At 39.0% G+C, this 21025-nt stretch overlaps 1 protein-coding gene and 1 pseudogene across 2 annotated transcripts in view; both read right to left on the minus strand.

Moving 5' to 3' along the window:
* LOC129510835 (transcription elongation factor A protein-like 4) overlaps nt 1-21025 on the minus strand; it is a 242900-nt pseudogene that overhangs the window by 60753 nt on the left and 161122 nt on the right.
* Nucleotides 7975-21025, minus strand: part of KDM3A (lysine demethylase 3A) — a 53819-nt gene continuing 40768 nt past the window's right edge. For both annotated transcript variants that reach the window (XM_055327118.1, XM_055327117.1), the window contains 9 exons: nt 20498-20734; nt 18885-19056; nt 16204-16291; nt 15388-15518; nt 11448-11567; nt 11229-11368; nt 9858-10034; nt 9645-9779; nt 7975-8688 (listed from right to left, as the gene is read on the minus strand). In XM_055327118.1, coding sequence (XP_055183093.1) covers nt 8608-8688; nt 9645-9779; nt 9858-10034; nt 11229-11368; nt 11448-11567; nt 15388-15518; nt 16204-16291; nt 18885-19056; nt 20498-20734 — 1281 coding nt within the window. In that variant the 3' untranslated portion in view covers nt 7975-8607. The remainder of the gene's footprint in view (nt 8689-9644; nt 9780-9857; nt 10035-11228; nt 11369-11447; nt 11568-15387; nt 15519-16203; nt 16292-18884; nt 19057-20497; nt 20735-21025) is intronic.

The following is a 21025-nucleotide window of genomic DNA, read 5'->3' on the forward strand; positions in this document are numbered from 1 at the left end:
AATTGGCTTTCTGACATCGTATTGAAATCCATATTCTGTAACTCTGGCAGAGAGTACTGTTTCCGGTTCTTTCTCTTGTAGTGAATTCTTCCTTCTAGTCTTTTTGTCCAGTGCAGGGTAGCTTTATGAGTAGGCTGAGTAAAAAATCCCAACCATGAGCTAAGTAAGATACACCCTGAGGGCTCCTAAAGGCTGATCCTCTTGGTTCTGAGTGTATTTTGTTCTGTATGTTAGAAGATGCTCAATCCCAAATTTATATAAACCTGCAATACTTGTTAGAAGCAAAACTTTTCCCTCTGTAGCATTCCGGCTGTTCTTTATTTTTTTAATTATATTTTTAAAGATTTTATTTATTCATATGAGAGAGAGAGAGCAGAGACACAGGCAGAGGGAGAAGCAGGCTCCATGTAGGGAGCCTGATGTGGGATTTGATCCCAGGACTCCAAGATCATGCCCTGGGCCAAAGGCAGGCGCTAAACTGCTGAGCCACCCAGGGATCCCTGTGTTCTCTCTTTAAATCTCAGGTCAAATTCATAGGTGTTCAGGATGTTTTGAAAGTTATCTAGGGGAATGTGAAATGGTAGAGCCACTCTGGAAAACTATGTGGGAGGTTCCTCAAAGAGTTAAAAATAGACCTGCCCTACGACCCAGCAATTGCACTGTTGGGGATTTACCCCAAAGATACAGATACAATGAAATGCTGGGACACCTGCACCCCAATGTTTATAGCAGCAATGTCCACAATAGTCAAACTGGAAGGAGCCTCGGTGTCCATCGAAAGGTGAATGGATAAAGATGTGGTCTATGCATACAATGGAATATTACTCAGCCATTAGAAATGACAAATACCCACCATTTGCTTCAACGTGGATGGAACTGGAGGGTATTATGCTGAGTGAAATAAGTCAATTGGAGAAGGACAAACATTATATGTTCTCATTCATTTGGGGAATATAAATAATAGTGAAAGGGAATAGAAGGGAAGGGAGAAGAAATGGGTTGGAAATATCAGAAAGGGAGACATAACATAAAGACTCCTAACTCTGGGAAACGAACTAGGGGTGGTGGAAGGGGAGGAGGGCGGGGGGTGGGGGTGAACGGGTGACGGGCACTGAGGGGGGCACTTGACGGGATGAGCACTGGGTGTTATTCTATATGTTGGCAAATTGAACACCAATAAAGAATAAATTTATTATTAAAAAAAAGTTATCTAAGTAAGTTTATGGGACCAGGTGAGTTGAGGACCCCTACTCTTCTGCCATCTTGCTGGGATTCCCCAGTACTGGGAATGTTACATTAAAACCATTCATCTGTGATGATGGGCTGATACACAGTTTCTCAAATTACAAGAGGCATACTATGCAGTAATATAATTCTTTGAAAGCAGTTATAGAACAGTAAAATACACTTATTAATTTTATATTAAATACCACTCATCTTACGCTTATGTAAGCATAGGCTGTCCACTTCCACACAAGTCTTACACATGATGCCTTACACAATTCATACTTGATGATGACTAAAGAATACCTCATACAATTAATTCTTGCAATGAAGTTATTATATTTTCAAATAGACACATACAACAGATAAGTTTATTAACTGTATGGCATGATTACTTACTCTTGACTAAGTGAAATGAATCATCATCAATGTCTTCATTCTCAGCTTCATATTGAGTTGAGGAGGAGGAAGAGGAGTTGCTATTGTTCTCTCAGGGGTGGCAGAGGTGGAAGGGGAAGCAAGAGAGGCAGGGATACTCAGAGTAACTTCATGGACATACATCATAATGTATCTTATTTCATTTCTCTAAATGTTTCAATTTGTACCAACCCTTCTTCCCTCATTGTTCCAATGTCTGTATCCTAGAAGGGTCCATGTTATAAAAGAAGTCAAAATTAGTCTTGAATAATTGGAACCTTTCTGCCAAATTGTCCTTTTGTTTTCTGGCATTGCTTCATCTGCATCTTTTTCCTCAATGTCTGGCACTGGTAATTCCTATCAAGTCTTTAAAAATTTCTCTGATGCAGGGTCTGTTAGCTCTTGAATTTCTCCAACACCCATATCCTGACACCCTTCAATCCCTACCCTGTTTGTCATATTCACAATCTCTTTCATACTTTCCTTAACTGTCATAAATCCTGATAAGGCATGCACAACATCTGAAGTTTTCTTCAGCAAGAACTTATTCTGGCTTGATGGCTTGCTGCCATAGTTTTTTCTATAACAATGATGGTATCTTCAATGGTGTAATCCTTCCAGACTTTATGATGTTCAATCAGGCTTCTCTTCCATAGCACTGACAATCCTTTCCATACAGTGTCATGTGTAATGAGCCATACATGGCTTCATGATCTCCCGGATCTAGAGGCTAAATTACAGATGTTGTGTTTGGGAGCAAAGAGACACTTCAATGCCTTCAATGCTGAACTCAGAGTTCTGAGAGGCCAAGAGCATTGCCCAGTATCAAAAGAACTTTAAAACAGAGTCCTCTGCTGGTGAGATACTTCCTAACTTCACGGGCAAAGCATGAATGTAACCAATCCAGAGAGTTATTTTCCAGAACTTCTTGTACAACCAAAACACTGGCAGTTAATATTTATCTTTTCCTTCAATGCTTGGATGTTAGCAGCTTTAAAGGGCAGTCCTGATCAGAAATCTGACTGCATTTGCACATAACAGAAGAGTTAGCCTATCTATCCCTTTGTGCCCTAAACCCTGGTACTTGCTTCTCTTCCTAATAAATGTCCTTTGTGGCCCCCCCCAACCCTGCATATCCCAGAATAGTGCCTTTCATCTATACCAAAAACCTGCTCAGGCAGATAGCCTTTCTCCTCAGTGATTTTCTTAATGGCTTGTGGGAACTCTACTGACTCTTGGTCAGTAGAAACTGCTTCTCTTGAAATCTTGACATTTTTTAGGCCAAACCTTTCTAAAAGTACCAAACCATCCTTTGCTGGCACTAAAGTCTCCAGCTTTAAATTCTTTGCCTTCCTTTTGCTTTAAGTTTTTGTCAAATGATATTAATCTATAGGCATGCCTTTCTTACAGGAATCCTGAACCCACACAAATGCTTATTTTCAAGAAGATAAAAAGTATTTCACAGAAAATGTTTTGCACCTGTTGGTGTAGCACAACCATAACTTGATGAATTTTTTTTCAAACAGTTCCTAAGCTGAATTCATTTATCTTGAAATGGTGAGCAACTGGAGCAGCAGATCTCAATCTACAGGACATATCAAACAATTCAACTTTTTCTTGTAAGGTTTTAACTTTTCTTGGGAGCACCTCCATCATTAGCAGCACTTCATACAGGTCCCCTGGTGTTACTGTTTGTGGCATTGCCCTCAACACAAAAATACATGACAACTCCAAGAGAGCACTTTTAATACAATATGTAATTTACTGAAGACATGAACTGCTCATGCAGAGATGACTAGTCACTTGGTGTTTTATTTGAGCTCACCTTGACATAACAGGTGGTTATGAAATTATTAAAGTAGTACAATATACTAATTTTATGAAGTTATTTCATACTGCATCTATTTGCTTTTCTTGACTGGAATGGCCCGATGCAGTCTGTGTTTACATGCTTCAGTTTTATTAAAAATCTTTCATAATAGATTTGTGTAGATTTTATGGTAATAAATGTAAAAAGACTAATACCTACATATATTTTATGCATTTATGACATACCTTTTTAATTTGGGGGGTATTTTTAGTCTACAGGATTTATCTCAGAGTTTTGAAAAATTTTTGCAAATCTCCAAAAAATTTTCCAATATAACTATTTAAGTAAATCCATGTGTAAGTGGATGTGTGCAGTTCAATGGTTATTGTTCAAGGGCCAACTGTATATATTTTTTTCAGAGATTAGATATAAACATTTCCCAACCTTTTTTAGGAGATTGGAACTTTGATATTGTAACCTGACATTACAAAGACATTTCAAAATTTTAGACCAATACCCTTTACTAACAAAGATGCAAAAATCTCCAAAATATATTACTTATGTGTAATTTAAGCCTTCTTATTCTTATACATTGAAAACTACCATTCCTAAGCACTGTTGTGACTGAATTCCACTATTTTTGAAGTTTTTTTTAATATTTTATTCATTTATTTATGAGAGACACAGAGAGAGGCAGACACATAGAGAAACAGGCACCCTGAGGGGAGCCCAATGTGGGACTCAATCCAGCGACTCCAGGACCACACCCTGAGCCAAAGGCAGACACTCAACCACTGAGCCACCCAGGCATCCCAAAAAGTGTTGTATTTTTATTATTCAGTCTCAAATATTTAATTTCCATTCTGATTTCTTATTTGATCAATGGGTTACTTAGAAGTATGCTGCCTAATTTCTCAGCATTTGGAAATTTTGCAGTTATATTTTTACTGATTTTTAGTTAAATTCCACTATCATCACATCAAGAACGTACTTATACAATTTCAATTTATAATTGAAACTTAATCCTTGAAATGTATTTACAGTGTATGGTCTTCCTGGGTGAACAATCAATATGCACTTGAAAGAAATGTGTTATTTACAGTATTGGCTTTAGTGTTCTAATAAATCCTCATTTGATAGGTTCAATTATTTTATACTTACATTGGTTTTATGTCTGTTTATAATAATTATGGAAAGAGGCAAAACCACCAATTGTGAATTTCTTTTCCCCTTTAATTCTGTCAAATTTTGCTTCATTTTCTTTTGATGCTCTCTATTAGGTGTGTATCCAGGAATATTAGAACTTCCCACAGCGTTGACCCTTTTATGATCGCTAAAACTTTTTCTCTCAATACAAATACCTTATGATTTCACACATACGTGGAATCTAAAAAAACCACAAATGAATAAAAAAACAAAAAGGGGTACCAGATTCATAAATACAGAGAATAAACTGATGATCATCAGAGGAGAGAGAGGTGGGAGATGGGCAAAATGGGTGAAGGGGAGTGGGAGATACAGGCTTCCAAGGTATAGAAAGATTAAGTCACAGGAATAAAAGGTATAACATAGGGAATGTAGTCAATGATATTGTAATAGCATTGTATGGTAACAGATGGTAGCTACACTTGTAGTGAGCATATATAATGTATAGAGTTATCCAATCCTGTACAGCTCAAACTAATCTAACATTGTGTCAACTATAAGCAAATAAATTTTTTTCTAAATCCAAACAAATGAAAAACTTTCTAGTAATACTCTTCTATCTTAAAATTGGTATCAATATAGCCATACTTACTTTCCCAGGACTTGTGTTTACATGGTGTAGTTTTTTCTGTACTTCTACTTTTAACCTATAGTCAAACTGTATCTTTGATAAGCAGCATATAGTCGAGTCTTTTATTACAGTCAGACCATCTTTATCTTGCATTTGGAGTATTCAGAAAAGCCTCATTTGTTCCTTTTCTGCCTTTCTAATCCGTTTTTAAAAACCAAGAATGTCATTTTCTCATTCAACTCCAAAGGCTTTCCCTACTTGGGAGTTGATTTTTATTTTGGTAAAATATACATAATAAAAAATTGAGTATTTTTAATCATTTTTCAGTGTACAATTCAGTGGGTAAGTACATTTACAATGTTATGCAATCATCAACACCATCCATCTCCAGAACTTCATCATCCCAGACAGATATACACACTCTACCCATTAAACAGGAACTTCCATTACCTCTTCCTCCCTGCCCTGGCAACACCATTCATTCGACTTTGTCTCTATGAAATTTAACTATTCTAAGAATATGATTACTTCTCATGTAAGTGGAATCACGTATTTATCTTGGGTATGGCTTATTCACTCATGTTGCAGCATGTGCCCGAATTTTCTTAAGACCAAAAAATGCTCTACTGCATGTATATGCCCCATCTTGTTTATCCTTTCATCTTGATGGACTCTTGGGTTGTTTCCACCTTTTGGCTCTTGTGAATAATGCTGCCATTAACATGAGCATACAGGTATCTGAATCCTAGTTTTCAATCCTTTTGAGTAAACCTAGGAGTGGAGCTGCTGGATATGTTGTTTAACATTTTAAGGAAAATTATCCTGAGGTCTAAAAATATTGTTTAATGCTATTATTGTTTAAACGTATCCAGGACTTTGTAATTCCCCTTGTCCTCAATTTTTTTCTTCCATGATACGGGTTTTCTTTCCTAAGGATGTTCTTAAAAGTTCCTTCAGTGAGGGCCTGAAAATAAATTCTGGTTTTTGTCTGAAAGTTTCCATAAAGAACGGGGAAAGAATTTGGCTGTCTGTGTTTCTGTTTCGGGCTCTGTTCTTCAGCACAGTGAGAGCGTCTATTTTCTTCTAACCTTCACTGTTGCTGTGGAGAAGTCACCTGTTAGTCTGTCACTTATTTGAGGATTGGGTTTTCCCCACTCTAGCTGTTTTTAAGAATCTACTTGTTTGCATATTCTTTAACTTATTTTATGTGGATTTTTAATTTACCTTGCTTGATTTAAGTGGGCTTCTCCAATCTGATCATGTCGTGAATACTGGGAAATTTTGTCTCTGACAGCATCTCCCTCCTACCATCCTTTTGGCTTTCAGTCCCTGGTGTCCTGCTTATCAGTTAACACCTCTTTACAGTTTCCTGTTATTCAATGCTGTATTCTGTATTTTTACCAATCTCTCAGTTTATAAAAACCTTTTTTGTTGTTCAACTCATCTGCTAAGTTTCTAATTTTAACCATGTCTCATTTCTATAAATTCTATTTAGCTTCTTTCCATGTCTGGTCAATTTCTGGAAATCTCATTCCTCCATCGTATCCCTATACTCTCATTTTTTTTTAAGATTTTTTTTTTTTAAATTCATGAGAGACACAGAGAGGAAGAGACATAGGCAGAGGGAGCCCAATGTGGGACTCAATCCCAGGACCCCAGGATCATGCCCTGAGCCAAAGGCAGATAGATGCTCAACCACTGAGCCCCCCAGGTGCCTCACTCTCATTTCTTTTTAACAGAGTAAACATTTCAGAATATAAAATAACACTGGATCATTACAGTCTGTAAATCTCTGCAGGTTTAATATAGCAGTCTGAAGGTTCTTGCTCATTCTTGTTCTTGGTGGCTTTTAGTTTTCATATTTGTTGTTACAACCTATTTGATTGTGAATAACAGTCTTGGAACTGTCACTCCCCTGAGGCCTGGCTTGAAACTGGTTTCTTCTAGAAAGGAATCTAAGTTTTTCTATTTCAGCTGAGGGAAATTTCTAAGTAGCAGTGCCAATTCTAGAGCCAAACCTGTATAAAGGAGCTTCTGATGAATTCCCAGGGAATATGTTTCCCACTGAGATTGGGCAGATACTTCTACTTACTCTTTTCAAGAAATTTATGTTTTTTAAAGTTCATCCATTAAAGGTTTTGGCTTGAAGAGGCAGCTGGAATTAGTTAGGCAGGTATCTTCAACTTCCTACTCTGAGCACACAGTAAAAATCCAGGCTCTAGGCCTTGTTTCCACTACTTGATTTCAATTTTAGTCCTTCTATTTAGAATAACTATAGTTATCTAAGAGAATCAGGAAGGTACAGAAAGGTGGCTTCTTGATGAATTTCTTGCATTAGAAAGGATTGTTTTAGATACTACTATTCTAAAACTTATAATAATTTCCTTTTCATTTGTAAACTCTACTTGATGAAAGGCCTGAAGAAAGACAACATATTTCAATCTCTGAAATACCTTTTTACAACCATTTAACCAGCCACTATTTTTTTTTTTTTTTTTTTTTTTTGGTTAACTTCTCCAAATTTAGCTAATTGGTTGGTGGTGTTTCTTTGCAAAAGTATGACAAAGTTTCCACTTGGCTGAGAAGAAACTTATTTTCATGTTAGCATTATAATAATGACTCACAAATCACTATAGCATCTAATTTCTCTGCTTTTAAGATGAGCTCCTAGAGCAAACTCTTACACCTGGTGACATTTGAGAAAAGTGTGTTGAATGCACAACCAGAGGAGTAAGTGGAGTCAAAATATTATATGAATACTTTAATGCAAAATGCTTAACACTTAAAATTAGCAAAGCTTCATTTAAATTAAAACTCCATTGAACTAAATAAAGATGGTTAAACCCAAGAATTGTACAGTAGTTGATTTCTGCTATATAATGCCAGTTCTAATGCAACACAGCAGGAACTGCATCGTTAGCTGTCACTTCCTCCATTGCTCATCTGAACCCTATGGGGTGAGGGAGAGGGTACTCAGACACAAAACAAAATACAACCAAATAAACTGTGCAGTGATTTCTAATGGTTTTAAACCCATTTTGACTAAGCTGTCCAACCCAACAGCTGGAGAATAACTGCAGATATTGTTCCAGAGCTGATAAGAGGTTTTGTTTTTACAGCATGGTAGAAGTTCTGCACTAGGTGAAAAGTCACAGTTTAAGGATGCATGTTCTGTAAATAGTTCCTACATATACACATTTAGTGTGTGTAAACACTAGAAATATACATTAGACAGAGTACCCTTACCAGTTGGGTACAGTTTAAAAAAGAAGATGAGGTAACATGAATCTCAAAGTCCACAGGAATCCTGCCTGAAGAGTTTGAACAGCTGCCAGTAATTCACTTCCAATGTACAGGGGTTAAGGCGTCTCTGGGACCCTTAGGGTTTGCCAAAACTGGATTCACTGGCTTTCAGCATAGCAACTGCATCTTTCACTGCATGGTAGATAACATTTTTCACCTAAAAGAACAGGAGAAAATATGGTCAGTTTACCACTAAATCTAAAATCTGTCACTAAGACTAAACATTTCCTCTACCAATCTCTCCAAATTTAAAACTCAGTATTCAAGATATCAATACTTAAAAGGCCACTAGACTCCTTCAGGCCAGTATTTCATACACATTTTAGACTCATGCCTCCTCTTCCTGCTTCCGTAGGTTTTAATGTCCCATGACCCTGAGCCTGGTGAGTACAGGGAGAGGCTAGCCCCAACATACAATTTTTCAAAACTTCCATGTTCTCCTAGTTTTCCAAACATGAAACTATGTTACATAATTCACTACTGAAAGCATCTTTAAACCCACTCTCTGAGATCCTTTTTGGATCCCAGAGATTCTGTCCTGCTCTACTCAAGGATAAGAATGACACAGCAGTAAGTCTTTGTTCAAGACCAATGTCTGGCAGTTGAGCCAGGATCAGAAGTCAGATCTATTTGTTTTCTTTCCTTTCCTTTTTTTTTTTTTTTAAAGATTTGTTTGAGAGAAAGTGTGTACACACTCATGATCTTGCACAGCAGGATAGAAAGGGAGAGAGAATCCCAAGTAGACTCTCTGTAGTCACTGCAGAGCCTGACACAGGGCTCAATCTCACAACCCTGAGATCACGACCTAAACTGAAACCAGAATCGGATTTCACTCAACCAATGTACAACCCAGGTGCCCCAAAGACCTATTCATTTTCAGTACTAAAGTCTTTTTCTTGGGCATAGTCCTTTAGAGTCTAAACAATAGCAAGGAGAGACTTCCTCTATGTTCATTCCTCATTGGCCTAGGTTGACAAAGGAACTACACATGAAGCCACTTCATCAACTCACTGCACCAAGTGTGACATGGCCAAGTTCACTGACGCTTTTTATAAGGTCAGTAATGGGCCATGAAGCCAGAGACAGAATGTCAAAAATCAGTGCTATTTTCACCTGTAATTTATCTTCATGATTGGTATGAGTCTGTGACAGATAACGGAATTCCTGAGTAAGCCAGAAACAGTGTTTAACATGCTCTGGAGAAACAAAATCTTCAGCCACTTTGATACAGCTATATAAGTTATGAACCTGGAAAACACAAGTTACATCAGTAACACATATGCAAAAATTCTTAGTGTAAAGAGAATAAAGAATAATGTTTCTTGCCTGATGTGGAGCTCCTGCTGGGATAAATACCACATCCCCAAGAAACTGTACAATAGCCCAGCCTTGAACTCCATATTCTTGATGGAGACGCTTTCTTAGTGATCGGTCTAAATACCAGCTCTGATCATGAATGGGATCATGGTCTGCTGGGTTTTCTTGACCTTGCTCTTCTGATACCTGGAATACATTTGAAATATTATGAAACTGAGTAACACACTAAAGCCCAATGAGGGAATTTCCCACCCCACCCTCAAATAGTGTGGACAGTCAGAAGATGTCAGGCCTTCTTTTATAGGTACTCCATTGGCACAAAGAGACAAGTAATGCTCAAAGACATTAACTGAAAGAAACAAGAGAAGACTGTAAGAAAATGTGGTTTTCCTTCTGTCATTTCCAGTAATCTCTGGCAGTTTGCATATTTTTCTAAATACTATGTTTGGACAGTATTTTGGTCTAGACTTTTGAACATAAAGTAGGCTTGAGTTCCTTAGAAACAGACTGGCTATATTGCAGTTATTAACAATCTGTATTCGCTTAACAATCTGCGTTACAGAGCAGTCCCAAAGATTACATTTGTTTATTCTAGACAGAGTGGTAGCACAGACTCACATACTCAGGGAGACAGTATCAAAGAACCAATATAGTGACCAGCAGGTTTTGGAAGAGTCAAATGATCCTAAGTCAGAAATACCTTGATTGAAAGCAGTGCTGGTTAAGGACCTACTTGGTACTAGGCAATAGGTTAGGAGTGTTCACATCTAATCCTCATGAACAACTGAAGAGTAACAGCCACAAATAAAGCCTGAATGCTGATAAAAACCAAATGCAACATCTTTCCAGTTGCCTAGAACTTCCACACACAGCCTAGCTGAACAACCAGAGAACTACTGGAAACTTGGCATCTTAAAAATCCCTGTATCCCTTTCCAATGATCCTTTGCAACCTAATGGCCACAATAATACCTGAGGCTTTCCTGACCTACTACTACATAAGGCTAGACAAACCCCCAGGGACCTAAGTAACTCACTCAGAACACAGGTATCAAGGGCCAAGGAATTACAATGTCTTTAGATTTTCAAGGCAACAAAAACAAAAGGATGCTAATAGACAATCAGAGGAACTAAGCTGAAAGAGCACAAAAATCTCCAAATGTGCTCTAATGTAAAACAAAGACATAAGACAAGTCCCCCTCTTTTCAGAGATGTGAACCTGATCATTTAGAATCTCTGTTCCTCAGCAACTGGCTTCAGCCTAGTCAATCTGACATGCAGAGATTATTAAACTTTTGAGGTGGTGATTACTTCTCAGTCAGTTGCTGACACAGAGTAATCTCTATGTCTCTCTTCATAAGCCATAGGGTGGAAAGCACACCTTTTTAAGGAATTCTCGTATTTTCTCTGTGTCCTTCGCAGCATATATGTGCCAGAGGGCTCCTGGCTTCTCTTTTCCTTCAATAAATCGCTTTATTGTGAGTTCATCAGAATCTCCGTCTTGGATGGTTTTAAGGACTTCTGGAGCAAGAAGAAGCAAGTATCAGACCATAGTCTCCAGCTCAGAGAGTAAGACCCACTTTTACACTTAGCACCCTACCTTCTTCTTGGTCACACTGTCCCTTGGGAATTCCCACATATACCATGACATTAGCTGCATCAGATACATCTAAGTGAAGATTTGTTGTTCCATATTTCCTGTCTTCTGGAGTAATTAATCCTGCCAACAGAAAACATTTTAAATTTATGGAGATGATAAAGGCTACCAATTGTCTTTCCCACTTCCTAGGAGATATCTGGTCACAAAATTTAAAAGGTGCCTCTCAAAATCATGTAAAAGGTAAGGGAACAACATATAATATTAAATTATGTTATCCTTTCAACTTTGAAAGAAAATAATCTCAAATACTTAATTACGAAAATAAAAAACGAAGTCCTTATACTACTAGGACTTCTGTTTCTGGTGTCAGGCAAAATAAGTCCTTGACAGATCCTCTGCTAAGAATAACTAAAAATCCTGGATGCAATTATTGAAAAAAAAATTTTTTTAATGAATCAGTGTGCTGGCAAGAAAAGAAGAAATACTAAATACTCATAAGCCAAAAAACGAGAAAGCAAGACTCAGGAATGGTAAAGTGGCTCTTAAAGCTGGAATTTGCCAAAAGGACATGTGCTCTGCCAATTCTTAAGCTTTGGTTGTCATAGCCTAGAGTGCTCTGGGCACAACCTAAGGCCCAAGGCCTACTCAAGATGGGGAGTCTAACAGAAAGCTCTCATATACACATTAAGCTGGGAACTCAACTGGCTATAACACTCAAAACAAAAGAGAACACTGCCCAATGCAGTCCTTGGTTCCTCCAAATGTTAAAAAATAGGGGGGAGGGGAACAGAATGAAGGAGTGAGCTATAGTATGAGGTCCTGGTTGGTGCTCATAGTCTGAAACTTTAATCTCTTACCCCCATGAAAAGACTCGCATTGCTCGCAGTCACCCCGAGGCTCATTGAGCCCTGTGGTCACCGTAGATGGCCTTCCCTGACATGAAGACTCTTGAATGGGCAGCAAAGGGAAGCATGGCTCATAGTGGGCAAGCAGAGGCTGTTTGTTAACCCACCAGTCCCTGGAACAGCAGTCTTGTTTGGAGGCAGCCAAGGGACTTCCATCCAGCTTGCCAGAGCCTTGCAGTTTCAGGAGCAGCTCTATACAGGAGAGGGGTACCCCTCCACCCCTTTATTTCAACCTGGGACTATGGCCCTAAGAGCAGTGTAGTGATTTCCTTTCTTTCCATTTGGCTGAAATATTAGTCTTAGGAGAGGGCTAAACAATAAGTATTTAGGCAAAATCAAAGGATATGCTTTAAATTGTAAAGGAAAAACAGGACAGGATGGAATAATGAAACAATCACGGCAAAACACTGAAAGCTGCTATAACTGGGCGACCAGTATATGGGGAGTCACTCTATTAGTTTCTCAAGTTACGGGTATATTTGGAAGCTTTTCACTAATAAAAAGTAAAAAAATTAAAACTTAAGAAGGAAAAGCAATAAGAGGAAAATGAATGAAATGGACAATTATAAATGATAGCATGGATGATGATCCAAAAGTCTGATTCTACTTCTATAAAGCTCAAACACAGGTTAAAACTGAAAGAATATTTTGTGGGAATACAAGTATATATAGTAGCATTACAAACATAAGGGAATGATAAACACAAACTACAGGCCAGCAGTTAACACTGTGGGAGGAAGGAAGGGCACCAAGGTGGGAGGAAAGGGAGGAAGGGTGAATAGTCTCAAAACTTTGTCAGGCGACTTGCTCTCTGGCCAGTGCCAAACAGGTGGAAAGACTTGTGCCAAACGATGAAGGAAGTGACACCTACCCAGCTACCAGCCCAGCACTCAACCACATACAGCTACAGATGACTGCACACTAAGAAAACAGTCTCTAACCAGAGAAAGCCTCAACTCCAACAGGACCAAGAGTATAAAAACACGAAGGTCCTGGGGGAAGGATTCCCAGAAAATAGAAAATCCTGGAACATAACACCATCGATTTATGAAAAGCACATGAGTTGACACAACAGGGGCTGCTGGGTGACAGCACTGGAGTTGGGGGAAGAGCAGAACTAGCCTGGAAATCAGGAGACTGAACATTCTAGTCCCAGACCTGCTACTGACTGCCCCTTATACATCCTGAGCAGGTCACTGTCTCTGCCCCCATCTGTGAAACTCATGGTGTCCTGGAGCTAGAAAGATGTTGACTATATGTCTCCACAGAGCTTTTCACTCTACTCTAAGGGGTCCCAGCTCAGTCAGTCACCCAACCTTTGAAAGTGATCATTCTCTAATGTTTATGATAAGGTCTAAGTATTTGAAAATGAACATATTTTCATTTTTTTTCAATCCCTAGCTGCTTACTCTGGATAGGAACAATTTTGTCAGAGATAAAGCTTTTACAGAGGAATACTGCCATCTATCTGTTGATGTCTATGCGGCCAAACTAATATTTAATCCAAGCAGACAATTTATTCTGAAACTTCTCAGATAATCACTTTTACCCCATAAGCTTCATGAGGCCTACAAAGCAGGGATAATTACTATGTGTAATATTACATCACTTATTTCAGCGGGAAAAATATTTTCATTCACATAAATTCATTGTAAGTCTCTGCTGGAAAGACAGTATGCCCTGAGACCCCCAACTAACTAGCTGCTCTCCAGGGCTTGAGGGAAGGAAACTCAGCCAGAGAACATGCTGCAGCTCCAAAGCATACGCAGGGCTCTCTAAACTGAGACCCAAAATATAAAGGGAAATAGGTCAGGGGGCTTCTGCCTGCTGTGTACTCTCTCCCACAGACCACTTCTCACACCCTACCTGGCAGAATGATCTCAGGCATCTAGATCATGGGAGTTTCCCAACATCAACTCCCTTCTCGAAATGCTCCCTGACCTCATTCCAGGTGTATCCCTGGACTGACTCTACCATAAAAGAAGAACTGTGGGGCTGAGATCTAAGCCCTTGCTCTTCTTGTCCCCCAATAGTCTCTGGAGAACACAGCAAAGATGCCGAAAGACTCTGCCATCCTCAGGTCTGAGAGACTGGAGTTTAGAGTAATTATGGGAGGACAGAATAAAATCAAAGCAGTAATTTCTAGAAGGACTGGAAAAATGGGGTTCAAATAAAAAACTAAAGCAAAATCACTAAATGACCCAAACTGAAACTTCATTCAACAATCAATTGGTAACAATTCCTTCAAAACAGTCAACTATAATCAAGACCTAACTAAAACCTCAACATGAAACTGGTTAAGGTCACAGTAATAATGATGAAATATGACCCTGGTAACTAAGGAAATCAATCTCTATTCCTATGCAATCCTTCATGTTGGGATAGTTTACTGAGTCATATCTACACGATGAAAATCCAATTCAAAGGATGCTTCCAAAACTAACTTAAGTAACAAACTACTACCCCAACAGGGATATTTAAGTGTGGCAGATGTTAAAACAGCTGGAATGGGGGCAACTGGATGGCTCAGTGGTTGAGCATCTGCCTTCAGCTCAAGTTGTGAGGCTTCCCGCATCAGGCTCCCCACATCAGGCTCCCCACAGGGAGTCTGCTTCTTCCTCTGCCTAGGCCTCTGCCTCTGTTTCTAATGAATAATAAATAAAATCTTAAAAAAAAAAACCAACTGGAATGCTAGCAGATGGACTTTAAAATGAGTAACAAAATCAGATTTGATGATGTACTCTACAACCATCAAAAATTATCACACTATAAACTACTAAGCAACATAAAGATTGTGTAATAGAACATGAAATGCAGAAAAAAGAAAAATAAAAAATTGCACATACCCTACTATGAAAGGGAAATATACATGAGAAGAAATGAAAGGAAATATGGGAAAATAAAGCCTATTGCTGTGTGAAGTAACAGGACTACAGAGGTCTTCCATCTCTACCTCCCCCAAAAGCAATTTTCCAGACATTCTGACATGCTCTATCTCCATTGTAATTTTTTTAAGTTAGCCATTTCTTCCTTACCGTAAGCATTATACATCTTCGGACCGAGATCTGGCCTCACGAAGTAGTTTGGCAGCCTGGAGGCCAAGTTTAGTTTGCCATCTCTCCTTGTATACTCAGGCAATGGGATATTGGCCATCAGATCATCAAACCTAGGACAAGAGAACCAAGCATTTACAAAATAAGCTTGCCTTAGATCTAATCCATCACTGTCTGATCTGTTCTGTTCCTTACCTAAAAGAATAAATACATCTGTGCTTATAAAGATGGAGACAGCTTTCCTTGAATAATGTTTAAGATTAGAATTATAGGAGTTATAAACAAAGATGTCTTCTTTCTCTCATACAGCACACATCTTTATCAAAATGACCTGGAATACTTCAGACAAAAGATTTGAGCAGTAACTTCCTGATAAGAAGTGACACTCAGGAATGTATTATTCATTTGTTCTAAGGATCCTTTCCAAATTTCAAGCTCAAATCAGGAAAATGGATCTACCAACTCATTTGTCTTACTAATGCAATATCATTACACTGAACCCTGAAATGTCCAATCCCAGTATTGCCTCTAAGTCAGAGGCTGCACACCTCATCTGGCCTTTTCTCTGGCAGAGCACTAACAGTGGAAATGTGTGAAGCTTCATTAATTCAGCCAGATCTCAAAATCAATCACTTCTCTCATTTAAAACACATACCTCCAAAGACTATAGTCTGCAAATAAGACAGTACCAGTAACACTACTCCATATTTCATCTTTTCCTTTTGAAGACTCTTTTCTCACCACCTTAAAAAGAATTTTAAGGACAGAATCATTCCTCCCCCCGCCAATTAATCATACCTAGAAGGCATCATATCTCTAAAATCTTCTCCTGGTGGCCAGTCCTTAAGTTTCAACACCATTGGTTCTTTTTCATTTTTCAAGCGGTCTGAAAGGTAACCAGAATTACTGAATTGTTACTGTTCACAGCTCAGAAACAGACCAAAATATAATGGCATTTTATGCTTAATAATGCAAATAAAATTTTTCTTTGCAGAATCTTCATAACCCATACATTTAGTACACAAATATTATTTTTAATATTCCCCTCCTGCCAATCACCAACTATTTTATTTCTACACTGCCAAGAAACCCATTCATACCTGGGTAGCACAGGGATACCAAAATAAAAATTACCAACTGATCTTTTCTAGATGCTTATTAAACTGGTTTTCATTCTTTGAGATTTCAGCCACCCTCTTTTGCCCATTACACATGGTTGGTGTTCTGACAGTTGTCCATCTCAGATCCAGTATCTTCCTCTAATACAGTGTTCTGAAAGAAGTGAGCAGCTCCTAACTGATAAACAGCAATGCACTTTAATAATTAGAGGCCACAGATGTGTAGTAGACTAGATTTTCTGAGGCTACCATGACTTGTTTTGCTCAGAGAGACTGAAACTACCTGATGTTCTATCCAGGGAGGAGGGCCAGTAGTACCACATGGTTTAGTCAGAACTATTAGTCAGAACTATTACCGAGGTAATGGCAAGGAACCAAGAACCAAGGAGCTCTAATTAAAAAAGATGTTGATAATTATGATCAAGAGCAATAACCACTATTATTTCATTTCTTGCTGTGTTCCATTCTCTGCTAAGTGTCTTAACCATTTAATCCTTACAACTCAACCCAACAACTCCATGAGACTAGCCACCATTTAATATTCCCATTTGGGGATAAGGAAACTGACAGACACACTCAAGGTCATCCAGCTACTAAGGGGCAGAATTGGAACTGGAATCCAGGTTTAACTTCAGGCCTTGTACTCTTGAGGACTAACATCTGTATGTTTTGTAGTCAACTAAGTACTGTCCCATAACCTTGTTTACATAAGTGCATTCTCCAGAAAGAAACAAAGAAAAAACAGGGTACAGTGTATGTTCAGAATACCAGCAGTATGTCTGTGTGGGTGGTGTGCTGGGGGTGTGTGCAGCAGAATCATCAGTATAGAACAGGAAAGCTATAGTTGACTTGGAGCTGTTTTCACCATCTGCCAGCATGAAGGAGTTTGAGTCCCAGAAAAATTAAGTTACCATGCTCATATACACAAGGACATATCAAAAGACAGGATTTGAACTCAGGCCTAACTGGAAAGCTTCAGAAAACTTCTTGCCCAGACACAGCTTTTAGGGTCCACTTCAGCTGAAAAGCACTGCCTTGCTAGGTCATGTCTTTCCTGGGGCCCCAGTCTCTAAAGACTGAGGGAGGTAGGGGGACAAAGGCCCTGACATTTCCCACCTCAGCCCAATCTGAGACAATGAAGGGCAATCCTCATCTCAGAAACCCCTGGCAAGACTGGCCAAGGCTTTGCAGTGTCTGCACTGCAGCTGACTCCTCGTCCTGAGCAGTCTCACTTCCTCCTTCCATTTTACAGACGCTGGTCCCTAAGTAGCCAGCTTTGGTCTGAAACTCCATCTCAGCTTCTACTTGTGGAAAACCCCATCATGCCTTGTATTAAAGACTCAGCTCTTAACTTTGCTGTAAATATAAAGCTTGTTGAAAGTAGGAGCTATAATCTGTAAATGTGGGTAAAAAGAATAAGGAAGCAATAGATTAAAATGTATGTGTCTAAAGTAATGAGAGTGATGAATGAGTGAACTTGAATGACTTCTGGTCTGAAGAATGAACTGGCCAAACCCTCCAGCAGAGATGGGGGCCTGATGATGGGTATCTGTGCCAATGGGACTCCCCCGGACCCAGCATGAACTTGACATTCCTGGAAGCAGTTTACTGACTGGCCGATACACAGAGGGGGCAGCCTCAGCATTAGACACACAAACCTCCTTAGTGCCTCAGTGGCTCGCAGCAAAGATGCAGTAGGTGGCGACCAGGATACCCAGTGTTAAATAAATTCACATTCCCTGACATCTTCAGGTCTACCTATCTTGTTAAACAGTAATTAAAATTTTTTAAAGTAAAAAGGATGTATGAAGGTTAAGACACGCATAAAATCACCAGCTTTGGAGTCACAAACCCCAGTTCTGTGCTGTCCTTCCCACTGGGCTCAAGTGGAAGCAGAGAATTTCTGTCACAGGACAGACATGAAGCTACCTGAAGAACAGATGATGAAAACCTCACCTCTCTATGGAACTACAAAGTATAAATATGCCTCAGTTCGATAGCATAAACTTTTAAAAATGAAGGTGAAAAAGAAGACACAAATTTTAAACTCCAGGATCAAATAAAATAAATAAAATAATAAAATAAAATAAAATAAAATAAAATAAAATAAATAAAATAAAATAAAATAAAATAAATAAAATAAAATAAAATAAAATAAAATAAATAAAATAAAATAAAATAAAATAAAATAAAATAAAATAAAATATAAAATAAAATAAAATAAAATAAAATAAAATAAAATAAAATAAACTCCAGGATCATGGACAATGCTGTTGTTGCCACTAAAGGGCTTCAGATTCCTGCTATTGTTGTGCCCTCCTTTCACATCCTCATTCCCCTAAAAGGTCTTTAAATACATACTTGGAACATCTTCAAATCCATCCCAGAAGTCTCCTACTGTCGCTCCTGTGATGATTTCATTGGTCCTACAGTTAACTAGGTCGACTTCTTGATTCCCAAACTCTTTCCTGAAGGATTCAGGTTTCCAAAGGTCAGTGTTCAATTTATGATGCACTCCTGACACCATCACTGGCTAAAAGAAGAGAATGAAGGCTTTAGTTTGAACTCCCCCAGCTCTGTCCCCAAACCAGTGATAGCCCCTTTACAAACAGCTACTTGTCTGGTTTTCTGTGGCTGGTCCTCAATGTCAGATCCTGAAATGACAGCAGTGTCCTGAGCTCCCACAACATTTCTTATCTTCACGTACTCCTTTTTTAAAAAATTCATTCATTCATTCATTGAGACACACAGAGAAAGAGAAACAGGTAGAGGGTGAAGCAGGCTCCCCAGAGGGAGCCTGATGTGGAATTCAATCCCAGGACCTCAGGATCACAACCTGAGCCAAAAGCAGATGCTCCACCACTGACCCACCCAGGTGCCCTACTCTTCACGTACTCCTTGCTCTCTTAACTACATTAGTAAGCTTCTAGAAGTCAGGATCACATCTTCTGACTCAGATGCCATTCCTCACAGAATACCACCACTAAGGTGCAGGACTGGGCAGGGAATGTAAAGGAAAGACGAAGGTGGTGGGAGTGTCCTGTCTAAAAAGGGTGCTGCTGCTGGTCTCCAGCCTACTGCTGCCAGGCAGTAACTTGGACCTCAGATGCCAAGACAAGCCAGAAATCCCAATCTTTATGGGAAACAGCCTAACTAAAATATTGGTGAGTTCAGTATTTTTAAACACTGAGGAATGCAAACAAAACACGGCTGGTGTATCATATTTAGCCTGTCGTCATCATCATCATGAACAAATCTTATTAGTTAGTATACAGAGCTGAAAAGAAATGTAAGAACTTTCTTTTGGTTAAATACGTACATTTCTCTATTTGGTAATTCTCCAAGCCCTGGCCTTGTCCAAGAGCACAGTGTTCCTTTAGTGAGGATCCATTTGGCCCACAAGAGAAGCCAAAGATCCAGAATACAACAAACAAAACGGGAAAGCAGAGGAGCAGGTCTACAAACCCATGCATCTCTCAAACCATCAACCACAACCTAATATCCAACAATGCAGAACCTTGGGGGACTATACACCAATTCCAAGAGAGCACAAGGCTCTGGCCCACCTAAAACTGCCTTCAGCATCAGGATTTTAGTTCAAGGAAGAGGGAGACATGATTTTGATTTTGTCCATTTGCCAAACCCCATCAGCCTCTCAGTCTCTCACTCCTGTTGAGGTGGATCACCCAAGAATCACTGAGCCAAGAGCATTCATCAAAACCCAAAGATGACTGGTTTAGAAGCAAGCAAAACCTCACTGAAAGAGTGCTTGGGAATATCTGTTGTAAAAAATAAGATTCACAGCTATAGTGCCCCAATTATATTCGGCCTAAACAATAAAGTACAAAAACAGCAGACAAAGTATGTACCACTTACAATGGAAGGGTGGGGGTGGGGTGGGATTGTCAGAAGCCTGCCAAAAGATCTGAGAAAGGGGATCTGAATTGGGCTGGGGAAGCAGAGGCCACACTTACCTGTCCTTGTTTCCAGCACTCCCTAAACACATTCCAGTTGCTCTTGTTGTTGGGATCCTGGAGGCACAGCAAGCGATTATCACAGAGCCAGTAATGAGGAGTGTCAAAGCCCAGAATGCTGGGCTTAATGGTCAGTCCTTGAGGCCTCTTAGATAAATCAGAGGAAGTCTTATTTTGCACCAAAGAGGCAAAGATGTCATCAAGGATTTTTGGTGTATTCTTCAGTCCATTTTCTGTCTGAATTTGAGAAAGAACACAAGTGTTAAATAGGTCAATCCCTACCATCAAAAAACTCATTTCTATAATGGTAGGATGAGAATCACATATCCAAAAGAATCCAAATCGGGATCCTAAGACAAATAGGTTAAGTCCCTTTCCCTCACTTGACATTACAACTCACAGAAATAGGTACAGAAAAAAAGTTCAACAGGAGAAAATGGCCCAGCTTGGTACTATAACCCTGTGAAGCCCACCTGCCAATGAAACCTGTACCCATGAAAGAAAGCCTAAGATTCTTATCTTCTTTCT

The sequence above is a fragment of the Nyctereutes procyonoides genome, unplaced genomic scaffold (genome assembly GCF_905146905.1).
Source record: "Nyctereutes procyonoides isolate TBG_1078 unplaced genomic scaffold, NYPRO_anot_genome, whole genome shotgun sequence".
NCBI lineage: Eukaryota > Metazoa > Chordata > Mammalia > Carnivora > Canidae > Nyctereutes > Nyctereutes procyonoides.